This window comes from Bubalus bubalis, chromosome 17 (genome assembly GCF_019923935.1).
Source record: "Bubalus bubalis isolate 160015118507 breed Murrah chromosome 17, NDDB_SH_1, whole genome shotgun sequence".
NCBI lineage: Eukaryota > Metazoa > Chordata > Mammalia > Artiodactyla > Bovidae > Bubalus > Bubalus bubalis.
The window spans coordinates 66093446-66115648 of record NC_059173.1 but is presented as its reverse complement, the minus strand read 5'-3'; the positions used below and the strand labels follow the sequence as shown (position 1 = coordinate 66115648).

General features: G+C 40.6%; 1 protein-coding gene across 5 annotated transcripts in view; it reads right to left on the bottom strand.

The window, feature by feature from the left end:
* The window catches only part of FHIP1A (FHF complex subunit HOOK interacting protein 1A), a 312881-nt gene that overhangs the window by 113598 nt on the left and 177080 nt on the right, over window positions 1-22203 (bottom strand). For 4 of the 5 annotated variants that reach the window (XM_044930522.2, XM_044930521.2, XM_044930523.2 and 1 more), the window contains one exon: window positions 5045-5273. The exons of the other annotated variant lie outside the window; for it this stretch is intronic. In XM_044930522.2, coding sequence (XP_044786457.2) covers window positions 5045-5149 — 105 coding nt within the window. In that variant the 5' untranslated portion in view covers window positions 5150-5273. The remainder of the gene's footprint in view (window positions 1-5044; window positions 5274-22203) is intronic. 5 annotated transcript variants of the gene reach the window in all.

Sequence of the window (22203 nt, the reverse complement as noted above, 5' to 3'; positions counted from 1 at the left end):
AACCAGACAAAGATATCACAGAAAAGTAAAATTATCAGCCAGTATCACTGATGAACACAAATGCAAAAAAGCCTCAAAAAAATACTAGCAAACAGAATCCAGCAACACATACACCATGATCAAGTGGGGTTTATCCCAGGGATGCAAGTATTCCTCAATGTATGCAAATCAATGTGACACACTATACCAAGAAACTGAAACATAAAAATCATACGATAATCTCAAAAGATGCAGAAAAAACTTTTGACAAAATTAAACACCAATTTATGATTTTAAAAAAAAACCTCTTCAGAAAATGGGTAGAGAAGAAACCTACCTCAACATAAGAAAGGCTATACAGGACAACCCACAACAATCATTTTTCCTATATGTGCATGCTAAGTCGCTTCAGTCATGTCTGACTCTTTGTAACCCAATAAACTGTAGCTCACCAGGCTCCTCTATCCATGGTATTCTCCAGGCAAGAATACTCGAGTGGGTTGCCATGCCCTCCTCTAGGGGATCCTCCCAACCCAGGAATCAAGCCTGCATCTCTCTCTTACATCTCCTGCATTGGAAAGTGGGTTCTTTACCCCCAGTGCCACCTGGGGTGAAAAAATGAAAGCATTTGCTCTAAGATCAGAAGCAAGACAAGGATGCCCACTCTCCCCACTATTATTCAACACAGTTTTTGAAGTCCTAGCCATGTTGATCAGAGAAGAAAAAGAAATAAAAGAAATACAGATTGGAAAAGAAATAAAACTCTGTTTGCAGATGAACTAACAGTAGACATAGAAAATCCTAAAGATACTATCAGAAAATTACTAGAGCCCATCAATGAATTTAGTAAAGTCACAGGATACAAAATCAATACACAGAAAACCTTTGTATTCCTCTACACTAACAACAAGAAATCAGAAAGAGAGATTAAGGAATCAATCCCATTCACCATTGCAACAAAAAGAATAAAATACCTAGGAATAAACCTAATTAAGGACACAAAAGATCTGTATACAGAAAGCTATAAGACATTCATGAAAGAAATCAAAGATGACAGAAACAGATGGAGAAAGATACCATGTTCATTGGATTGAAAGAATCAATATTGTGAAAATGATTAAACTACCCCAATCTACAGGTTCAATACAACCCCTATCAAGTTACCAATGGCATTTTTCACAGAACCAAAACAAAAAAAATCACAATTTTTATGGAAACACAAAAGATCCTGAAAAGCCAAAGCAATCTTGAGAAAGAAAACTAGAGCTGGAGGAATCAACCTTTCTGACTTCACGTTATACTACAAAGCAACAATCATCAAGACAGGATGGTACTGGCACAAAAGAGAAATACAGATCAATGGAACAAGACAGAAAGCCCAGAGATTAACCCAAGCACCTATGGGTACCTTATCTTTGACAAAGATGGCAAGAAAATATAATGGAGAAAAGACAATCCCTTCAATAAGTGGTACTGGGAAAATTGGACACTTACGTGTAAAAGAACAAAATTAGAACACTTCCTAACACCATACACTAAAATAAACTCAAAATGGATTAAAGACCTAACTGTAAGACCAGAAAGTATAAAACTCTTAGAGGAAAATGGGCAGTACACTCGTTGACATACGTTGCAGCAAGATTCTCTATGACCCACCTCCTAGAGTAATGGAAATAAAAACAAAAAAAAAACAAATGGGACCTAATTAAACTTGGAAGCTTTTGCATAGCAAAGAAACCCATAAACAAGATGAAAAGACAACCTTCAGAATGGGAGAAAATAATTGTAAACGAAGCAACTGACAAGCGATTAATCTCTACAAGCAACTCATGCAGCTTAATATCAGAAAAACAAAGAACCCAATCCAAAAATGAGCAGAAGACCTAAAAAGACATCCAAAGAAGACATACAGATGACCAATAAACACACACACACACAAATGCTCAACATTAATTATGAGAGAAATGCAAATCAAAACTACAATGAGCTATCACCTCATACCAATCTGAATGGCTAGCATCAAAAAAAATCTACAAACAATAAATGCTGCAGAGGATGTGGAGAAAAGGGAACCCTACTGCACTGGAATGTGAATTGATCACTATGGAGAATAGCATGGAAATTACTTTAAAAAATAAAACTAGGAATAAAACTACTATATGATCCAAGGATCCCAATACTGGGCATATACCCTAAGAAAACCATAATTCAAAAAGACACAGGTACCCCAAATGGTCATTACAGCTCTATTTACAATAGCCAGGACATGGAAGCAACCTAGATGTACATCAACAGATGAATGGATAAAAAAGTAGTGCTATACACACACACACACACACACACACACACACACACACACACACACAAAATGGAGTATTACTCAGCCATAAAAAGGAACTAATCTGAGTCAGTTCTAGTGAGGTGGATGAACCTAAAGCCTATTGCACAGAATGAAGTAAGTCAGAAAGAGAAAAATAAATAGCATATATTAATGCATACATATGGAATCTAGAAAAATTGTACTGATGAACCTATTTGCAGGGCAGGAATAGAGATGCAGTCATAGAGAAGAGACTTATAGACATGGTAAAGCGGAAGGAAAGGGTGGGACGAACTGAGAGAGTAGCACTGAAACATATCCGTTACCATATGTGAAACAGACAGCTAGCAGGAAGCTCCTACGTAATACAGGGAGCATGACCCAGAGCTCTGTGATGATCTAAATGGTGGGACAGGGTGAGGGGTGGCAGGGAGGCGCAAGAAGAAGGGGACATATGTCAACTTATGGCTGATTCACATTGTCGTGCAGCCGAAAGCAATACAACGTTGTAAAGCAATTATCCTCCAGTTAATAAATTTAAAAGAAAAGCCCAGACCAGGGCTTATACTTTGCTGTGTCCCACCTGTGATGCCCATAGTGAGGTAGCTGAAGTTTGGGCTCACTAAATCTCCATTTAACAATATAGTCAGTGCTCTGTATCTGTGGGTCCCACCTCTGCAAATTCAACCAATCACGGATGGACATATTTGGAGAAAAATTTCAGAAAGTTCCAAAATGCGTAACTTGTATTTGCTGCACACTGGCAGCTATTTACATTGTATTTACAATTATTCACATAGTGTTTATATCGTATTAGTTATCATAAGTAATCTAGAGATGATTTGGAGGATGTGCAGATGTGCCTAGGTGATACGGAAACATCATTTTGTATAAGGGACTTGAGCATCCCATATTTTGTTATCTGCTGGTATCTTGGAACCAATACCCCACAGATACCAAACGATGACTGTAATTACATTGATGTCTACATGAATTGATTTAACCAGTATTTTTATTTATAAAGGTAACAGCTGGGCCCTCAAGAGCCTTGGGAAATAGAGAGAGGCTGAGGGCATTTTCCAGATTGATTTAAAAAGAAAGTCGAGACTAATGGTAAGAAATTTGGCCAAAGTTAAAAAAAATGGCTGAAACACAGTTGGACCAAGAGTGCACTCACTTTACAAAAGAAAATGTTTAATCACTAGACTCCAGTCCCTCTGACAAACTTGCCCTTACCCTCAACTCAGTACTTTTCTGCACTAAACGAAGTGGAGTTCCCTTGTAGCTTAGTCAGTTAACAATCTGCCTGCACTGCAGGACACCAGGGTTGGATCCCTGGGTCAGGAAGACCCCCCGGAGAAGGAAATGGCCACCCACTCCAGTATTCTTAGCTGGAGAATCCCATGGACAGGGGAGTCTGGCAGGCTACAGTCCAAGGGGTTGCAAGAGTTGGACACAACTTAGCGACTAAACGGGCACCGCCAAACAAAAGGTGCTATGCGTCAGCACTCAAGTGCAAAGCCAAAGGTAGCTACGCAAATTATCTGGAAAACTCCTGGATTACTTTCTTCCCATTGCTAAAGCAGATGTGCCTTTAATATCCAGGGCAAACCCATTAAGATTTTAACAGTTAAAAGTCAGAGAAAGGGAAATGCATAAAAAGAATTTTAGAAGCTTTACACTGAATAGTGACAAGAAGCTACAAAGTGTTAATGACCCAGAAGCAGAATTGATTTTGGTTTTGATCTAAACTGTGTCCCTGTAACTGCTATAATCTACAGGCTCAGTGCTTTAACTTATGTGCTATTTCCAGCCAAAGGAAGGAACTGGGTAGTCATTAAAAAACTGTCACATAAATAGCCACTTACCAGCTCACCTGGGGAGTGTAATGGTGGACAAGAATGCCAATTTTATTTACTTTTCTCCTTGTAAACTGTCTGAGGGAAGGGGCAAGCTGGTAAATTTCCTGACCATTCATACCTTAATTATTCATACAAGTAGATCCAAGAAGAGTCACAGAGAAGTCAAAATGAATAATAATAATTTAAAAAAACCTTTTATAAACAGCTTTGTAATGAATTCAGATACTTCTAGCTACCTTCCTTCCTTAAATGACAGAGGGACCACAAGCTTGAAAAATGGTAGAGCACAGAGGTCAAATACACTAGTCTTGGAGTCATGGGACCAAGGTCTAAGTACTTGAATGGAAAGTCACTAGTCATATAACCTCAGGCAAGCTAACAATTTTCCATTCCCTCATCTGTAAAATGAGGAAGCTAAAACTAACTGCCTTACCAGTTTGTGGAGAAGATTAAATGACACAAGGTATCTGTAGTATTCAGGACAGCACTTGGCAAATACTTAATAAATATGTCTTTCAGTATTGTTAGAGTTTAAGGACTGAGTTAAAATCAGCAGGAGAAGGGGAAGAAAGAGGATGTACTCATGGTCACGTATATTGCAAAGTGATAGACAAGTCACTTGAGGGCCAACTGCTGCTCCTCTAAAAATACCTGGGGAACATTCACGTCCTGTAATTGCTTTCATGAAAAGCAAGGTTTTTAACCAGCTACCTATTCTAGGAAAGCAAGAAGAGAAATTTGCTTTTCTTCCTACCTAAAAAGGTTTCCTCCCTATGTTTCTGGAAGCCTAGTTACTTGTCACACAGGTAGGGACCCATGGATCAACCCAACAGAAGCCTCTAAGACGACCTAACCAGCAGAGAGGGTGAAACTCACACATTACCTGCGCCCAGTGGTTTTTAAATACAATCATGCATGTTTCTGGGTCAACTCCCTGCAGGCTCACCGCCCTCTGGATTTTGCTCTCTGTCGCAACGGATGACATCATAAGCCTTCATAAATCAAATGCTCCTAAGTCATATTTAATTTTCATGAAAATTTGGTAGGCAGCCACTAATTTTCAAGTATCGCAGCAGGTAACTTCTTCACATTTCATTGTCACCTTCTGAAATCTGTAATGACAATAACAAAAAACCCACATTCCATTACATTCATATATTAAATAGGATATGATAAAATAAAAAATAAAAATAAAAAATAATAAAATAATAAAAGAAAAATATAATAAATAAATAAATAAAATATCAAAATAAAAAAATAATAAAATCAAAGCATAGACATTCTCAAAGTCCAGCACTGAGCAAAATATCTACAAAATAGACATTTAAGCTCAATCCAAAGCCTTTCTCATATTTTTCTCTCACTTTGCTACTAAAAATATAAAATGACTCTACCAAAGCTACATGAATAAATTCAAAAATTATTGAGTTTATTCTACCACCACCAACCACAACCCCCTAGATTATTATTCTAAACCATTCAAATCTAGTTTCAAGCAATGAACTACAATTATCAATGTTGGTGGTGTTTAAAAACACCAAGAAACAGAAAAATCTTTAGTTAATAGTGACTAAAATAAATAGCTTGACATAACTTACAGGAGTAATAACACAGCACCCAGACTGCCGGGTCCAATAATAACAGTTTTTTTAAGTCAGTGACTGTCATCATGGAATTTAAAACATTCTCAGTCATTTCGTGGCTACAAACTAAGTTAAGGTTTCTAACTTCCCTGAAAAATAAATATAAAAATAGAATTCCAAGTAACCTTGACAAATCAGATAGAAACAATCCATCAAAAACAAGATAGTGTTTACTTAGTGTAAGTAAAGCACAGCACACTTATCAATGAAAAGTAGCAGTATTATTTATCAATGAAAAATGAATTATGTGGATAAAATACAAAGAAAGTCAGATTCCAACAGAGTCACTGAGGAGAAAAAAGATACTGAGGTCACAGAACACACAGAGAATAGTATCAAGTTGTGTGGAGCTAACTCTGACAAACGCAGTAAGATATCAGTATTATTTCCTCAGTTTCATCAGCCCAAAAAAGGCGTGAGTACAGAGATGGGAGTACCAGACCACCTTACCTGTCTCCTGAAAAACTTGTGAGTCAAGAAGTAACAGTTGGAACTGGGCATGCAACAACTGACTGGTTCAAAACTGGGAAAGGAGTATACATTAAGGCTATATATTGTTAGCCTGCTTATTTGACTTACATGCCAAATACATCATGCGAAATACCAGGCTGGATGAAGCACAAGCTGGAATCAAGATTGCTGGGAGAAATATCAATAACTTCAGATATGCAGATGAGACCACTATAATGGTAGAAGTGAAGAGGAACTAAAAAGCCTCTTGATGAGGGTGAAAGAGGAGAGTGTGAAAAAGCTGGCTTGAAACTCAACACTCAAAAAACTATGATCATGGCATGGCAACCCACTCCAGTACTCTTGCCTGGAAAATCCCATGGATGGAGGAGCCTGGTAGGCTGCAGTCCCTGGGGTCGCTAAGAGTCAGACACGACTGGGCGACTTCACTTTCACTTTTCACTTTCATGCATTGGAGAAGGAAATGGCAACCCACTCCAGTGTTCTTGCCTGGAGAATCCCAGGGACGGTGGGCCCTGGTGGGCTGCCGTCTATGGGGTCGCACAGAGTCGGACACGACTGAAGCGACTTAGCAGCAGCAGCAGCAGCATGGCATCTGGTCCCATCACTGCATGGCACATGTAAGGGAGCAAAGTAGAAGCAGTGACAGATTTTATTTTCTTGGGTTCCAAAATCACTGCAGTCATGAAATTAAAAGATGCTCCTTGGAAGGAAAGCTATGACAAACCAAGACAGTGTATTAAAAAGTAGACATATCATTTTGCCAACAAAGGTCTGAATACTCAAAGCTATGGTTTTTCCAGTAGTCATGTATGGATGTGAGAGCTGGATCATAAAGAAGGCTGAGCACCAAAGAACTGATGCTTTTGAACTGTGGTGCTGGAAAAGACTCTTGACAGTCCTCTGGACTGCAAGGAGATTAAACCAGTCAATCCTAAAGGAAATCAACCCTGAATATTCATTGATGCTGAAGCTGAAACGCCAATACTTTGGCCACCTGATACAAAGAGCCGATTCTCTGGAAAAGCCTCTGATGCTGAGAAAGACTGAAGGGAAAAGGAGAAGGGGCCAGCAGAGGATGAGATGGTTGGATGGCATAACCAACTCAATGCACATGAATTTGAGCAAACTCCAGGAGATAGTGAAGGACGGAAAAGCCTGGTGTGCTGCAGTCCATGGGGTCGCAGAGTCAGACATGACAGAGCAACTGAACAACAACAACAGTACAAAATGTTATTTTATTTTATTTTTTTTAGTGTACAGACTAGAGAGAGTACAGAGGAAAGGAGTTATAATTATCAGAGCACTGAAAAACAAAGTCCATGATAAAACTTCCAGATGTACAGTGACAAAAGAGTTTTGTTTTGTTGTTTTTTTTTTAAGAGACTGTGTTCTTTCTTTCTTTTTCAGTATTTACTTTTGTGGCTGCACTGGGCCTCAGTTGCGGCATGTGGGATTTTTAGTTGTGCCATGCAAACCCTAAATGCAGCATGCGGGATCTAGTCCCCTGACCAGGGATGGAACCCAGCTCCCTTGCATTGGGAGCTCAGGGTATCTGCCACTGGACCACCAGTGAAGTCCCAAGACATTATTTTCACCTGAGTAATATGAAAGGTATTACAAGAAGAACACTGATCAAACTGATCAACTATTCCTCCTATAAACAATGAAATGTGAGAGGTGGACTTAAAGTGATGATTCAGGTTAGACTTATGGGTCAAGTTCTTTGTGGGAAGCAGAGCGAAACACTGGAAGACAGTTCAAGGAGTATGCCAAACAAGTATTGGGTTGATCAAAATGTTCATCCAGGTTTTTCCACAAGCCCTCATGGAACCAAATGAATGTTTTGGTTAATGCAATGTTTCTGCTGGGGGGTGTAGAGGGCGTGCCAGCCAAGTTAAAAGAGCTTTAAAATAAATTTTAGTACATAAGAATAGAAAACCGGTAAGAATTAGTCATCTGAGGAAAGAAATGCTTTTTAAGGAGAATGTCAGGAACAGGTATGCAGAAAGAGGGCGGCCTCTTGGAAGGAGGACTGTATACCTGATACACCTGAAAGGAACAGTCAAATTCTATCTTCCGTGACTATGTTTTATTCTGTAAATTCTTAATAAAACAAATGTGCTTTCAATGAGACACTGTCCAATGACAACCATGACTCTCTGCCACTGAGAGGCATATTTCAATGGGCCCAACTGGTGTTTAAAGTCAGGAGTGGCCGTCCACTCACACCCAGGTACGTGTTCAAACTCACACACACACACATGCATGCACGCACACTCCCTGATCCTCCCGCCTCACTCTGATTAGCAGGCTAGCCCTTCTAGACAACATCTCAGTGTGCAACCTTGTTTCAAGTGATAAAAGAGAAAAGAAATTCTGATTCAACTTCTTTGTTGTCCTAAACACTGTATCTCTTTGAAAATGTCGAGGTCTCTTATTTAGATGGTAACAACAGGGAAAATCAGAGTGCCTGGGTTTATTCCAGAGGCTGAAAAAGTAGAAGAGTCTCTCAGATGCCCTCCAGCTCCAGGATTCTCAGATTCTTCTTCGAAGGCATTAGGGAACATAAATCATGCCAACTGCCTCTAAACCAAAAATAGAAACGTGCTTTCTAAGATGCTTTACATTAGTTCTCAAAGGGACTCCACATGCCGTTTTTTCAGATAGTGAGGCCATAGTACAGACAGGACAAATATCGTAGCCACGGCCACAATCTTACTAGTTAGTTCTTTTTAAAAAAATATTTCTTCATCTCCACTGCTACCACCTTAGCCCAAACATCCCTGATCTCTAACCAGACTATTACAACTGCTTCTTCTTTTTAAGTATTTATTTATTTGTGCCAAGTCCTAGATGCAGCATACGGGATCTAGCTCCCTGATCATGGATCGAATCTGGGGCCCCTGCACTGGGAGCGCAGGGTCTCAGCCGCTGGACCAGCAGGGAAGTCCTGCAGGTTTGCTCTGACAGAGATAGAAATGTCTCTTGACTCCCAGTCCAGTGGTCTTTCTAGAAACTATATTCTCCTTTGTAACACTTGTAATCCCTGACCCTAGTCCCTTAAGGAAACTGTATCTTCTCTGACAAAAACACATTTCACTTGGTTGATGCTTATCCAATCATACTCTGGAGGCAGATGCCTGGAAAATATCAATATGCCATGATTGTAGAAACCACAACATCGAGAGAACTTGGGAGAGAAAGGAGAAGGGGAGGCAGGTCCAGAAAGTCACGTTTGGGAAGGAAAGGCTGTATCAGGAGACCCTGCCAATGAAAACACCACCCCAGCACCCAGAGGCCAGCTGGTCCCTGCCACACTCTCTCATTCCCAGGCCAGAGTGGCGAAGCGCTGGCGTGGCCCCAGGACAGAGCAGAACTGAAAGCAATGGTTCCATATTTGTGAGTGATGTGTAAGGACACATTTCCTCAAGCATCGCGGTTTTCAACCTATCTCTGCATTTTCCCGTTATCAGCCTTTCCTTTTTCCAATTCCAAGCTTTTTCTTTAACTCTCAGATAACAGCTAAAAATCCCAAGTGCAGACAGGACAAAACAAAGCAAAAGGCGGTGGGCAGACAGGAGAGGCGACATGTGTTAGGTCACGCATGCGTGTCACGCTCCATCACTGCACATCACCCCCGCTGGCCCTCTGCGCTCTTCAGCCGCAGGCGTCAGGAGCTGGGACCAGACAGAGCCAAGCTCAGAGCCAGGCTCGCTGCCCCCGGCCCACAGGCCACCCGTTCTCCCCATAAATGCAAACGTGTACATCAACTCGAATTTCATGCCCAAGAAAAAGCTCTAGAAATCATTCAGCTCTTAAAGGACTGATGTTTTTCCGTTCCTCAGACAAACCACCACCAATAAAAAATAGCCAAATGACTCTTTTTTTCCCACAGTGGTTGAGAGTGGTATTGTGGTATGGTAGTTGAGGTTTTTGGTCTTGGAGTGGAGAAATGAGCTGTTAAAATACATGTCTGCCTGTCTGTATGTATGTATGCTGAGATATCAACACAGGTTCTATACTGCAAAGACGGAACTGACTGTATTATTTCCAAAGACACTACTGAGTAGTCATATTTATATATATCATTAATATTATATACAGAAATATTTTCCATCAAAAATGAGGGGAAAATTCTATTAAATGTTGTTGAAGACAGAATAACTGACATAAGAATTACCTGTGTCTTTATTTGCCCTTTTCTGAAAGTACATATTTTTGATTTTGAAAAAAGCAAAAAAAATGTTTCCATATCACAGAATTATAAAATATACCACATAATCATAAAAGCCTAATTCTAGTCATATAGATCATACTTCTTTCCAATGTAAAAATTCCTTCAATGTCACTCCCAAACAGACCTCTAATTTCAGTCTCTCTCAAAAACTACAATACTTACGAGAGCTATAAATGTGTCAAAATCACATTTTTTCCCTGAACTACCAGTGACTATATTTTAATATCTTTCACTATCAGGATGAACTTACAATGTACACATTTTTGTATTTAATAAAACATTATCTCATACTGTCATCAAGAAAGCAAGAAAGTTCCAAAAAAAATCTACTTTTGTTTTATTGACTATGCCAAAGCCTTTGACTCTGTGGATCACAACAAATTGTAGAAAATTCTGAAAGAGATGGGAATACCAGACCAACTTACCTGCCTCTGAGAATCGGTATGCAGGTCAAGAAGCAACAGTTAGAACTGGACATGGAACAACTGACTGGTTCCAAAGGGAAAGGGGTACATTAAGGCTGTATATTGTCACCCTGCTTATTTAACTTATATGCAGAATATATCATGCAAAATGCTGGGCTGAAATCAAGATTGCCGGGAGAAATATCAATAACCTCAGATACTCAGATGACACCACCCTTATGGCAGAAAGCAAAGAACTAAAGAGCCTCCTTGATGAAAGTGAAAGAGGAGAGTGAAAAAGTTGGCTTAAAACTCAACATTCAGAAAACTAAGATCATGGCATCCAGTCCCATTCAGTTCAGTTCAGTTCAGTCGCTCAGTCATGTCCGACTCTTTGCGACCCCGTGAATCGCAGCACGCCAGGCCTCCCTGTCCATCACCAACTCCCGGAGTTCACTCAGACTCACGTCCATTGAGTCAGTGATGCCATCCAGCCATCTCATCCTCTGTCGTCCCTTCTCCTCCTGCCCCCAATCCGTCCCAGCATCAGAGTCTTTTCCAATGAGTCAACTCTTCACATGAGGTGGCCAAAGTACTGGAGTTTCAGCTTTAGCATCATTCCTTCCAAAGAAATCCCAGGGCTGATCTCCTTCAGAATGGACTGGTTGGCTCTCCTTACAGTCCAAGGGACTCTCAAGAGTCTTCTCCAACACCACAGTTCAAAAGCATCAATTCTTCAGCGCTCAGCTTTCTTCACAGTCCAACTCTCACCTCCATACATGACCACTGGAAAAACCATAGCCTTGACTAGACAGACCTTTGCTGGCAAAGTAATTCTCTGCTTTTGAATACGCTATCTACGTTGGTGATAACTTTTCTTCCAAGGAGTAAGCGCCTTTTAATTTCATGGCTGCAGTCATCATCTGCAGTGATTCTGAAGCCCCAAAATATAAAGTCTGACACTGTTTCCACTGTTTCCCCATCTATTTGCCATGAAGTGATGGGACCAGATGCCATGATCTTCATTTTCTGAATTTTGAGCTTTAAGCCAACTTTTTCACTCTCCACTTTCACTTTCATCAAGAGGCAACATTCAGAAAACTAAGATCATGGCATCCAGTCCCATTACTTTATGGCAAATAGATGGGTAAATAGTGGAAACAGTGACAGACTTTATTTTGGGGGGCTCCAAAATTACTGCAAATGGTGACTGCAGCCATGGAATTAAAAGTCACTTGCTCCTTGGAAGAAAAGCTATGATCAACCTAGACAGCATGTTAAAAAGCAGGGACATTACTTTGCCAACAAAGGTCCATCTAGTCAAAGATATGGTTTTTCCGGTAGTCATGTATGGATGTTAGAGTTGGACTATAAAGAAAGCTGAGTGCTGAAGAACTGATGCTTTTGAACTGTGCTGTTGAAGAAGACTTTTGAGAGTCCCTTGGACTGCAAGGAGATCCAACTAGTGAATCCTAAAGGAAATCAGTTCTGAATATTTATTGGAAGGACTGATGCTGAAGCTGAAGCTCTGATACTTTGGCCACCTGATGCGAAGAACTGACTCACTGGAAAAGACCCTGGTGCCGGGAAAGATTGAAGGCGGCAGGAGAAGGGGATGACATAGGATGAGATGGTTGGATGGCATCACCAACTCGATGGACACGAGTCTGAGCAAGCTCTGAGAGTTAGTGATGGACAGGGGACCCTGGTGTGCTGCAGGCCATGGGGTCACAAAGAGTGGGACACGACTGAGCAACTGAACTGAACTGAGCTCATACCATCCTTCAATTTAACATATTTAAATATCCTTCTCCATATTTAAGTATCTGTGTAGTTCTAAGTTGTGTTCGCCTCTTCGTGACCCCTTGGACTGTAGCCTGCCAGGTTCCCCTGTCCATGCGATTCTCCGGGCAAGAATACTGGGGTGGGCTGCCATGCCCTCCGCCAGAGCATCGCCCTGACCCAAGGACTGGAGCCGCACCCCCACACTGGCAGGCAGGCTCTGCATCGGTGAGCCACCAACAAAGCCCTCATCTGCTTGCTTCTGTTTTGCATGAGCATTCATTCATATTGCTTTTAAATTGCATGTAAGTAATATCATACACTATTTAAATATAACATCTTCTAATAACGGATTATTTTTTAAAATCCTATAGAGAAAGAAATGGATGGTGACCTTAAGGAGAGACATAGCCTAGGGAACATTTTTGTTAAGGGAAAACTGATCCTGTTTGCAGATCTAACGAGAAGGAATCAACTATCATGGAGAATTTGAAGATACCTGCCACCCGACCGCCCCCTCCTCCCACCACCCACACACACAAAAAGATTCTGATGGAGCAAGAGGATCAGGAGAAAGGTGAGGTCAAGAGCACAGGTAGGAGAGACCTAGAGATATGAGAAGCAAGGCCGACTTCACAGTCCAGTTCAGTCGCTCAGTCATGTCCAACTCTTTGCGACCCCATGGATGCAGCACGCCAGGCTCTTTTCACAGCAAGTCACCAAATCTTGAACTTGACGGACAAACATGGCAGGTTCCCTTTCCATCTTCCCTTCTCCTTCCCTCCTGATATAACTCTGGCTGGTTTCTGGAGATGATCAGAGTTTAGGTGGATTTAAAGCGGGCAACAAAGTATCAGCACTAAGAGTTTTTAGCTCAGTTCTCCAAGCATGGAAGGCAGAAAACATAAGGTCCCTACTCAGAGACTTAAGCTTTGACTGGGAGATGGCGTCTAAGGCAGCAGGAGGCTCTTGGTTTGAAACCTTGCTTGAGGGAGTAATTAGGATTAAATGATTATTTCTCAGGTCTCTCCCAGCTCAAAAGTCATTATTTTCTATCCTTTATTGCAACCATTATACTAATTGTGGAGGAGTAACCAGATAATCTGGAGAAGGAAATGGCAACCCACTCCAGTATTCTTGCCTGGGAAATCCCATGGACAGAGGAGCCTGGTGGGCTACAGTCCTTGGGGTTGCACAGAGTCAGACACGACTGAGTGCAGTACGCAATCAGATAATTATTAAAAGAGGATGACAGCCATGGTACAAAAATCTCTGTAAGAATTCCAGTTGTAAATCGGATTCTATCTGTAATCTTTTTTATGAGTAAAGCATATTTCACTTAAGGAACCCAGAGCACAGAAATCAACCATCTCAAAATATAACCTATAGTTGGTTTGTTGGGTTTTTTCCCTGAGCAACTGCCAGTAGAAAAAAAAAAAAAAAAAAAAAACCTCATTGTTTTAGAATGTACTTTAGATGGCTCTGAATTGGCTGCTATTAAATACATAGTCTATTAATATAAATGTGCTAATCAAATAAAATTCCATCTAAGGGTGAAGACTCCTCAAATATTGGGAAAGCCTGAAGAGAGGGGAGCTGTGTGCCCTCAATTATAACTAATAGCGATGGCAGAGGATTCATTTTGGGTCAAACTGCCTCAGACAACCTCTCTGTAGAGCCTTATAAAAATCTATTAAGAGGACATCCTCCGTGCGCTCTAATCTCTGGCCCAGTTTCCTTTTCTCTCTTGCTACTGTATCACATGGGAATGCTGGGCTGTGGAAAATAAAGCCAGCATCCAATAGCCCCTGACTCCTGGACCTTGACCTAAGCCTCCCTCAACTTGTTGGCTCACTCAGTTCACTATCCATCATTTCAGCAAAGCACACATTGTTTTGCTCCCCTGAGTTGCAGGTAACCTGTTAACACATAGGGCGAAAACAGAGAAAATGCTTGCAATGCGTGCATTCCAAATGGTTTCAGGCTTTGATAAATGCATGCCTCAAAATAGTAACCAGATTTCAGAAAACTGTTAATAATGCCAGGAAATAATTCTACCATGTTTTACATCTTAATTTCACTAGAACAAGTTGCCAGCCAACTGGGTCAAACCGAAGCACCATGCAAGTGACTGATAAGCAGAATGAATGAAGAAGAAAAATGAAAGTTATTATCTAAAACATACCAAAAATGTGTTATGGGACTTAATTTTTAAGGCTGCTTAAGAAACTAAACCCCTAGTGGCAAAGATTTGGACAGCAAAAATAATAGCTTTTGAAAATTATAGCAAATGTTGAGACATCAGCTCATTGGTGACTGAACAGGAAAGTCTCTTCCACACATGGAATGATTTGTCAGAATGTGAAAACCAGACCATTCTTGGGCAGTCTCCCAAACAACCCAATCAATCACTATGATTTTGGTAGTGTGCACCATCCAGTCACATAACTGTTTTGTTGAAACCTATTAAAAGGGTAACTCAGTTATAATATCTGCTGTAAAACTCTAAAATTTAGCTAAGGTAAATTCAGAGATAAATTTATCTGACAAATTCCACAGGGAAGTATTTTAAAGCAGGGATTTGAAGTAGATGCTCTGAATTTCTAAGAACTCTCTCATACTAATGAAGTTCTTCTCAAGAAATTCTCCTGGAAAAAAAAAAAAAAAAAAAACCTCAAGTTTTTGACCGACATGTCTTGGTCATTTTCCCTGGAAAAGGAGGTAGCTTTGGGAAGTTATGCTGCTTAATTTAATACCTGTCTTTGCAGCTCTATCAATCAGAATTAGTTCCATATCAGCAGTCTTTCAAATGCTTTTATGCAAAAAATTTCAAATATGCAACCTGCAGCGTAATTAAGCTGATGTGCTGATTACCTTTTGGAACAACAGGAAAAAAAATCTCCTTTTCAAAAATGTCCTTCATCCATTAGTAGTTTAAGATGTACTATGTGCAATAAGTGTACTAACAATAAAATTCCATATATATTCACAAATCTCACAAATTGTGGCCATATTTCCCTGGAGAGAGGTGGCTACAGTTTTCAGCCAGTTCTAAAAAGGGTCCATGAATTGCCCACCTTCAAAAACGTTTATAAGCCATTTTAAATTGCATTCATATCGAGTCCCAAAACAGAGGCTAACACCCAGTTCAAATTCTAAAAGTATTACTGAAGAGACAGTCATGGAACTTTTGTGACTTTGGAAATACAAAAACTTCCATTTCAGCAGCTTAGGGATTGTTCCAGCCTGTGAGTAACTATGATCCTGAGTAACAGTCAGGGCAAGCCCCAGAGCCTCACAAATTTCATGGCTGGTTAGATACTTACACCCCAACTCCAAAGCACTGCAAGGTGTGGCGTCAGAGGCACAAAGTGATTAGCATCTTTCTAATATTAGCAACAGGCTCAAAGAACATGGTCCTATGCCAATGAGGACAAAGGACCTTTCTTCACCAGTCTACGAAATGGGCCGTGAAGAGTCTGGGTGCCTTCTGTGCACGTAAACATCATAGAAGTGGAGTTAGTCAGCAGTACTTGAAATATCCAAAACAGCTATCCTGACTTCACATAGGCAGAATAATGTTAGCACTTAGAGCACTTATACCCTGGAGGAGGAAATGGCAACCTACTCCAGTATTTTTGCCCCAAAAATCCCATGGACAGAGGAGGCTGGCGGGCTACAGTCTATGGGGTCACAAACAGTCAGATACGACTGAGCAACTGTGCATAGCACTTATATGGTAACCTAATAATTCCTTATTTCTTAACTTTTTTTGATCATAAAATTAATGAAAGACTTCCTTACATGCAAATATAATAAACTAACAAATGGCAGAAAGTGAAGAGGAACTAAAAAGCCTCTTGATGAAAGTGAAAGTGGAGAGTGAAAAAGTTGGCTTAAAGCTCAACATTCAGAAAACTAAGATCATGGCATCCGGTCCCATCACTTCATGGGAAATAGATGGGGAAACAGTGGAAACAGTGTCAGACTTTATTTCTGGGGGCCCCAAAATCACTGCAGATGGTGACTGCAGCCATGAAATTAAAAGACGCTTACTCCTTGGAAGGAAAGTTATGACCAACCTAGATAGCATATTCAAAAGCAGAGACATTACTTTGCCAACAAAGGTCCATCTAGTCAAGGCTATGGTTTTTCCTGTGGTCATGTATGGCTGTGAGAGTTGGACTGTGAAGAAGGCTGAGCGCCGAAGAATTGATGCTTTTGAACTGTGGTGTTGGAGAAGACTCTTGAGAGTCCCTTGGACTGCAAGGAGATCCAACCAGTCCATTCTGAAGGAGATCAGCCCTGGGATTTCTTTGGAAGGAATGATGCTAAAGCTGAAACTGCAGTACTTTGGCCACCTCATGCGAAGAGTTGACTCATTGGAAAAGACTCTGAAGCTGGGAGGGATTGGAGGCAGGAGGAGAAGGGACGACAGAGGATGAGATGGCTGGATGGCATCACTGACTCAATGGACGTGAGTCTGAGTGAACTCCGGGAGTTGGTGATGGACAGGGAGGCCTGGCGTGCTGCGATTCACGGGGTCGCAAAGAGTCGGACATGACTGAGCGACTGAACTGAACTGAACTGAACAAATGGTATCACTGCTGAACCAAAATTTAAAAGACTATTTTTTCATCCAAGAGTAGGCAAAAGATTCTAGAAGTTCATAATAAAAATCTATGGTTTAAAGTAGTTAACCACTCACATATATATTATTGCTATGATCAGTTTATCATCAAGATCTCATACTAATAAAAAATAAAAAGCACGATTTAGGATCACCGAAAAATTTCAGAGGCAAAAAAATTTAACTTGAAAGTTCTTGCTCAGTAACAACCACATGGGCCTCAGTCGTATATTATCAATGTCCAGATTTACATATTTCAAGAGGGGACTTAGGAAAAGTAAAAATGGGTCCATCTCATACACCTCAGGTGAGAAATTATACTGCTGTTCTACCTGCAAAGAGCAATTTGGCAACAGCCTTTAAAACTGAATTTGAACAGCAAAATCACTTCTATTCTATTCCAACATTAGAATAAATGCTAATCACCTTGTACCTCAGACACCACACCTTGCAGTGTTTTGAGTCGGAGTGTAAGTATCTAACCAGCCATGAAATTTTTTAACACACAGAGTCTTGCCCTGATTATTACGCAAGATCACTGTTATTCACAGGCTAGAACAACTCCTAAGCTGCTGAAATGGAACTTCTTGTATCACTGAAGTCACAAAAGTCCCATGATTGTCTCTTCAGTAGTAACTTTAGAATCTGAGTTGGCTATTAGCCTCTGTTTGGGGACTCTTCATAGTTTTACCATGAATGCATCTTTAAAGTGGCTTAAAAAAATTTTTTTTGAAGTACATTTACATCCTATAAATTACTTCCACATTACAAAATGACATATTAAATAACAGCAAAGAGCTGACACTTACTGTGCCAGGCACTACTCTGAAGACATTATACCATTAACTCATTAAATCTTCTCAGCAATCCTGTGAACTACACTTCCCTCTTCAACACGATACAGAAACAGGCATGGAGAAGTAAAGGTCCACAGATATCCTAGGGTCTAACCATTAGTACCTCTCAAACTACAGAGATACCCTTTGAGGCACTGCTTAGATAGTAGACAACTGGAAAGACCCCAAATATCCATCAGCAACAGTCAGGTTATATAAATAAATATAATGAAATACTACATCACAATTTTAAAAAGGATGCAGATCGGCCAAGATGGTGGAATAGAAAGACCCTGAGCTCACCTGCTCTCCCAGCACACCAAAATCACAACTATTTGCAGAACAACCATTGATGAAAAAGACCTAAACCAAGCAGAAAAGATCTTTCACCATCAAAGACATAAAGAGGGAACCACAGCAAGATGGGCAGAAGAGGCAAACTCATGGTACAATCAGTCGGGGTGGGCAACACACAAACTGGAGAAGAACTGTATTACAGAAGTTCTGCCACGTGTCAGTCACAGGCCCACGCGCTGGGCTCCCCTGCCCAGGAGTCCTGTACCAGGAACACGGCTCCTGGAGCATTCGGCTTTGAAGGCCAGCAGGGCTTAACTTCAGGAGTCCCAAAGGACTAGTGGAAATAGACATTTCACTTGTAAAGGGAGGACACACAATCTCACAGGCACTGGGACCCAGAGTAAAGCAGTAATTTGATAAGAGGCAGAGCCAGACCTATGTGCTAGTGTTGAAAGGTCTCCCAAGAGTGCCAAAGGGCGACTGCAGCTCACCCAGGGGCATTGATATTGGTGACAGTCACTCTTGGGAGCCCCTTCTACCACATGGATGGGCATCAGTGTGGTGTCCTTCCTCTTGGCACCACTCAACATTCTATAGGTACAAGTGCTGGTAGAGAGGCCTCAGGCCAAGTGACTAACTGGGCAGATACAGCCCCAGCCATCAGCAGACTGCCTAAAGACTTCCTGAGCCCACAGCCCCATCTAGACATGCCTCTAGAAACATCCCTGTCCACTAAAGGGGGAAGACTCAATTCCACATACCAGGGGGCAGACAGCAGACATTAAGAAACCACATACCCGCAGCCTGCAGTCCCTGACAGCCCACTGCAGGCCATGCATTTGAGACCATCTGAGTCCGCTTCTGCCCACCAGCAGGCCCACAAAAGCTCTGAGACACCCCTGGCCCTACACCAATGGTGTCAGGAACCATTCTCTCATCACCAGCAACCTAACACCAGCTCTGGGATGCCCAGGCATTGCTGCCAGACTCTAGGACCCGGTTCTGCCTGCCAGAAGTCCAGCACTAACCCCAGGACCTGGCGTCACCCAACAGTGGGGAGGAAACAAACCCAAAGTCTTCCGAGCCCTGAGTCCACCCCCCATGGGGCCAGCACTAGCCCTGGGGCACCCTGGGATTCTGCAGAAAGTTGTGTCTTAACCGGGTCCTACCAACTACAGTCAACAGCCTCCACAAAAGGCAGGGCTTGGCAAACAACTGGGCCAGGAGTCAAGCAAGCCTAGCAGACTGCCCACACAATCAACCTGCCCCAAGAGAAAGAGCCCATGCAGCCCTCGGGAGGGGGAACCCCTAGAGCACAGAGCTTGGGGCACAAGCTCTACGTGTGTGCACTGCTGGGACACGCGGAATGTCTCCTATAGAGGGTCACGTCTCCAAGGCTGAAAAGGTACCTAACCTACCACACACATAAAGGTGCAAATAGTAACTTAGACAAAATAAGGTGGCAGAGAAATATGTTCCAAATGAAGAGGCTAAATAAAACCCCAGAAGAAGAACTAAGTAAACCTGAAACAGGAAATCTGCCCTAGAAATAGTTCAGGGCAATGGTCATAAAGATGGTCAAATGACTCAGGAGAAGAATGGATGCACAGAATGAGAAACTAGAAGTTTTTAACAGAGTTAGAAAATATAAAGAAAAACCAAACAGAGATGAAAAATAAAATAACTGAAATGAAAAAATATACTGGAAGGATTCAACAGCAGAATAAATGATACAAAGGAATGGATCAGTGAGTTGGAAGACAGAGTAGTGGAAATCACTGCTGCTGAACAGAAAAAAAAGAGAAAAGAATTAAAAGAAATGAACACAGTATAAAAGATCTCTGGGGTAAGGTCAAGTGAAATAATATTATAGGGGTTCCAGAAGTAGAAGAGAGAAGGGTTGAGAACATATGTGAAGACATAATAACTTAAAATTTCTATAACACTGGAAAGGAAGTAGTCACCTAAGTCTAAGAAGCACAAAGAGTCCCACACAGGATTAGCCAAAGAGTAACACATCAAGACACACAGTAATTAAAATGAGAAAAAGATAAAAGCAAAGATAAAAGAATAGTAAAAGCAGCAAAGTAAAAAGCAAAAAGTAACATATAAGGGAACTCTTTTATAGCTATAGTTGATTTTTTAGTAGAAACTCTGCAGGCCAGAAAGGATGGCATGATACATTTAAAGGAAAAAGTCTACAACCAAGAATACTCTACCCAGCAAGGCTTTCATTCAGATTTGATGGAAAAATCAAGCTTTAGAGACAAGCAAAAGCTAACAGTTCAGCACCACCAAAACAGCTTTACAACAAATGCTAAAGAAACTTCTCTAGGCCAAAAAAAAAAAAAAAAAAAAAGAAGAAGGCTACAACTAGAAACAGTAAAATTATGAAGTGAAAAAGCTCATCAGTAAAGGCAAACATACGGTAAAGGTAGGTAATCATCCACATACAAAGCTAGTAGACAGGTAAAGGGACCAAAGTAGTAAAATAATCTATAACCACAATCAGCAGTTAGAGACACTCAAAACAGCTGTAAAGCATGGTATCAAAAACAGTAATCACAAGGGGAAGGGAATACAAATGCATGCAACTGAAACTGTGATTTTAATTAATTGCAATTTAAAGCTATCATGTATATAGAGAGATTTCTATACAAAAAACACATGGCAACAACAAACCAGAGATCTATAATAGATATACACTCAAAAAAGAAAAAGGAATCCAACGTAACACTAAAGAGAGTCATCAAATCACAAGAGAAGAGAACAAAAAAAGGAGGGGGGCAGAGATATACAAAACACCACCAAAACAATTAACAAACTGGCAATAAGAAGACACATCGATAATCACCATAAATGTAAATGAACTACATGCTCCATTCAACACAGAGAGAGTGGCCGAATGGATAAAGCAAAACAAGACCCATATCTATGCTGCCTACAAAAGACTCACTAGATCTAAAAACACAGACTGAAAGTGAGAGGATAGAAAACTATTCCACACAAATGGAACGCAAAAGAAAGCCAGAGTAGCAATACTTAGACAAAATAGACTTGAAAATAAAGGCTGTAACAAGAGACAAAGAAAAACACTGCATAATGTTCAGGGGTCAACCCAAGAGGAAGATATAAAAACTAAACATACACACAACCAACCTCAATATATAAGGCAAAGAATAGACATAAAAGGGGAACCTGACGGTAACACAATAATAGTAGAAGACTTGACTTAAAGCCCCCTTACATCAATGGACAGATCATCCAGACAGAAAATCAGTAAGGAAACTCTGACCCCAAATGGCACATTAACTGATAAATAGAGGGTATTCCACCCAAAAGCAGCAGAATACACATTCTTTTCAACTACATGAAAAACTCTCCAGGATCATCACATATTAGGAACAAAACAGTCTCAATAAATTTAAGAAAACTGAAATCATATTAAGCATCTCTTCTGACAACAAGGCTAGAAATAAACTACAAAAAAACAAAAAAAATACTGCAAAAACCACAAACGTGTTGGCTAAACAGTATGCTACTAAACAACCAATAAATCAATGAAAAAATCAAAGAAGAAATAAAAAAATATCTAGAGGCATTTCACTTCAATAAAATGAAAACATTACACTCCAAAACCTTTGGGATGCAGTAAAAGCAGTTCTAAGAGGGAAGTTTACAGTGATACTTTACCTCAGGAAACAAGAAAAATCTCAAATAAACAACCTAACCTTACACT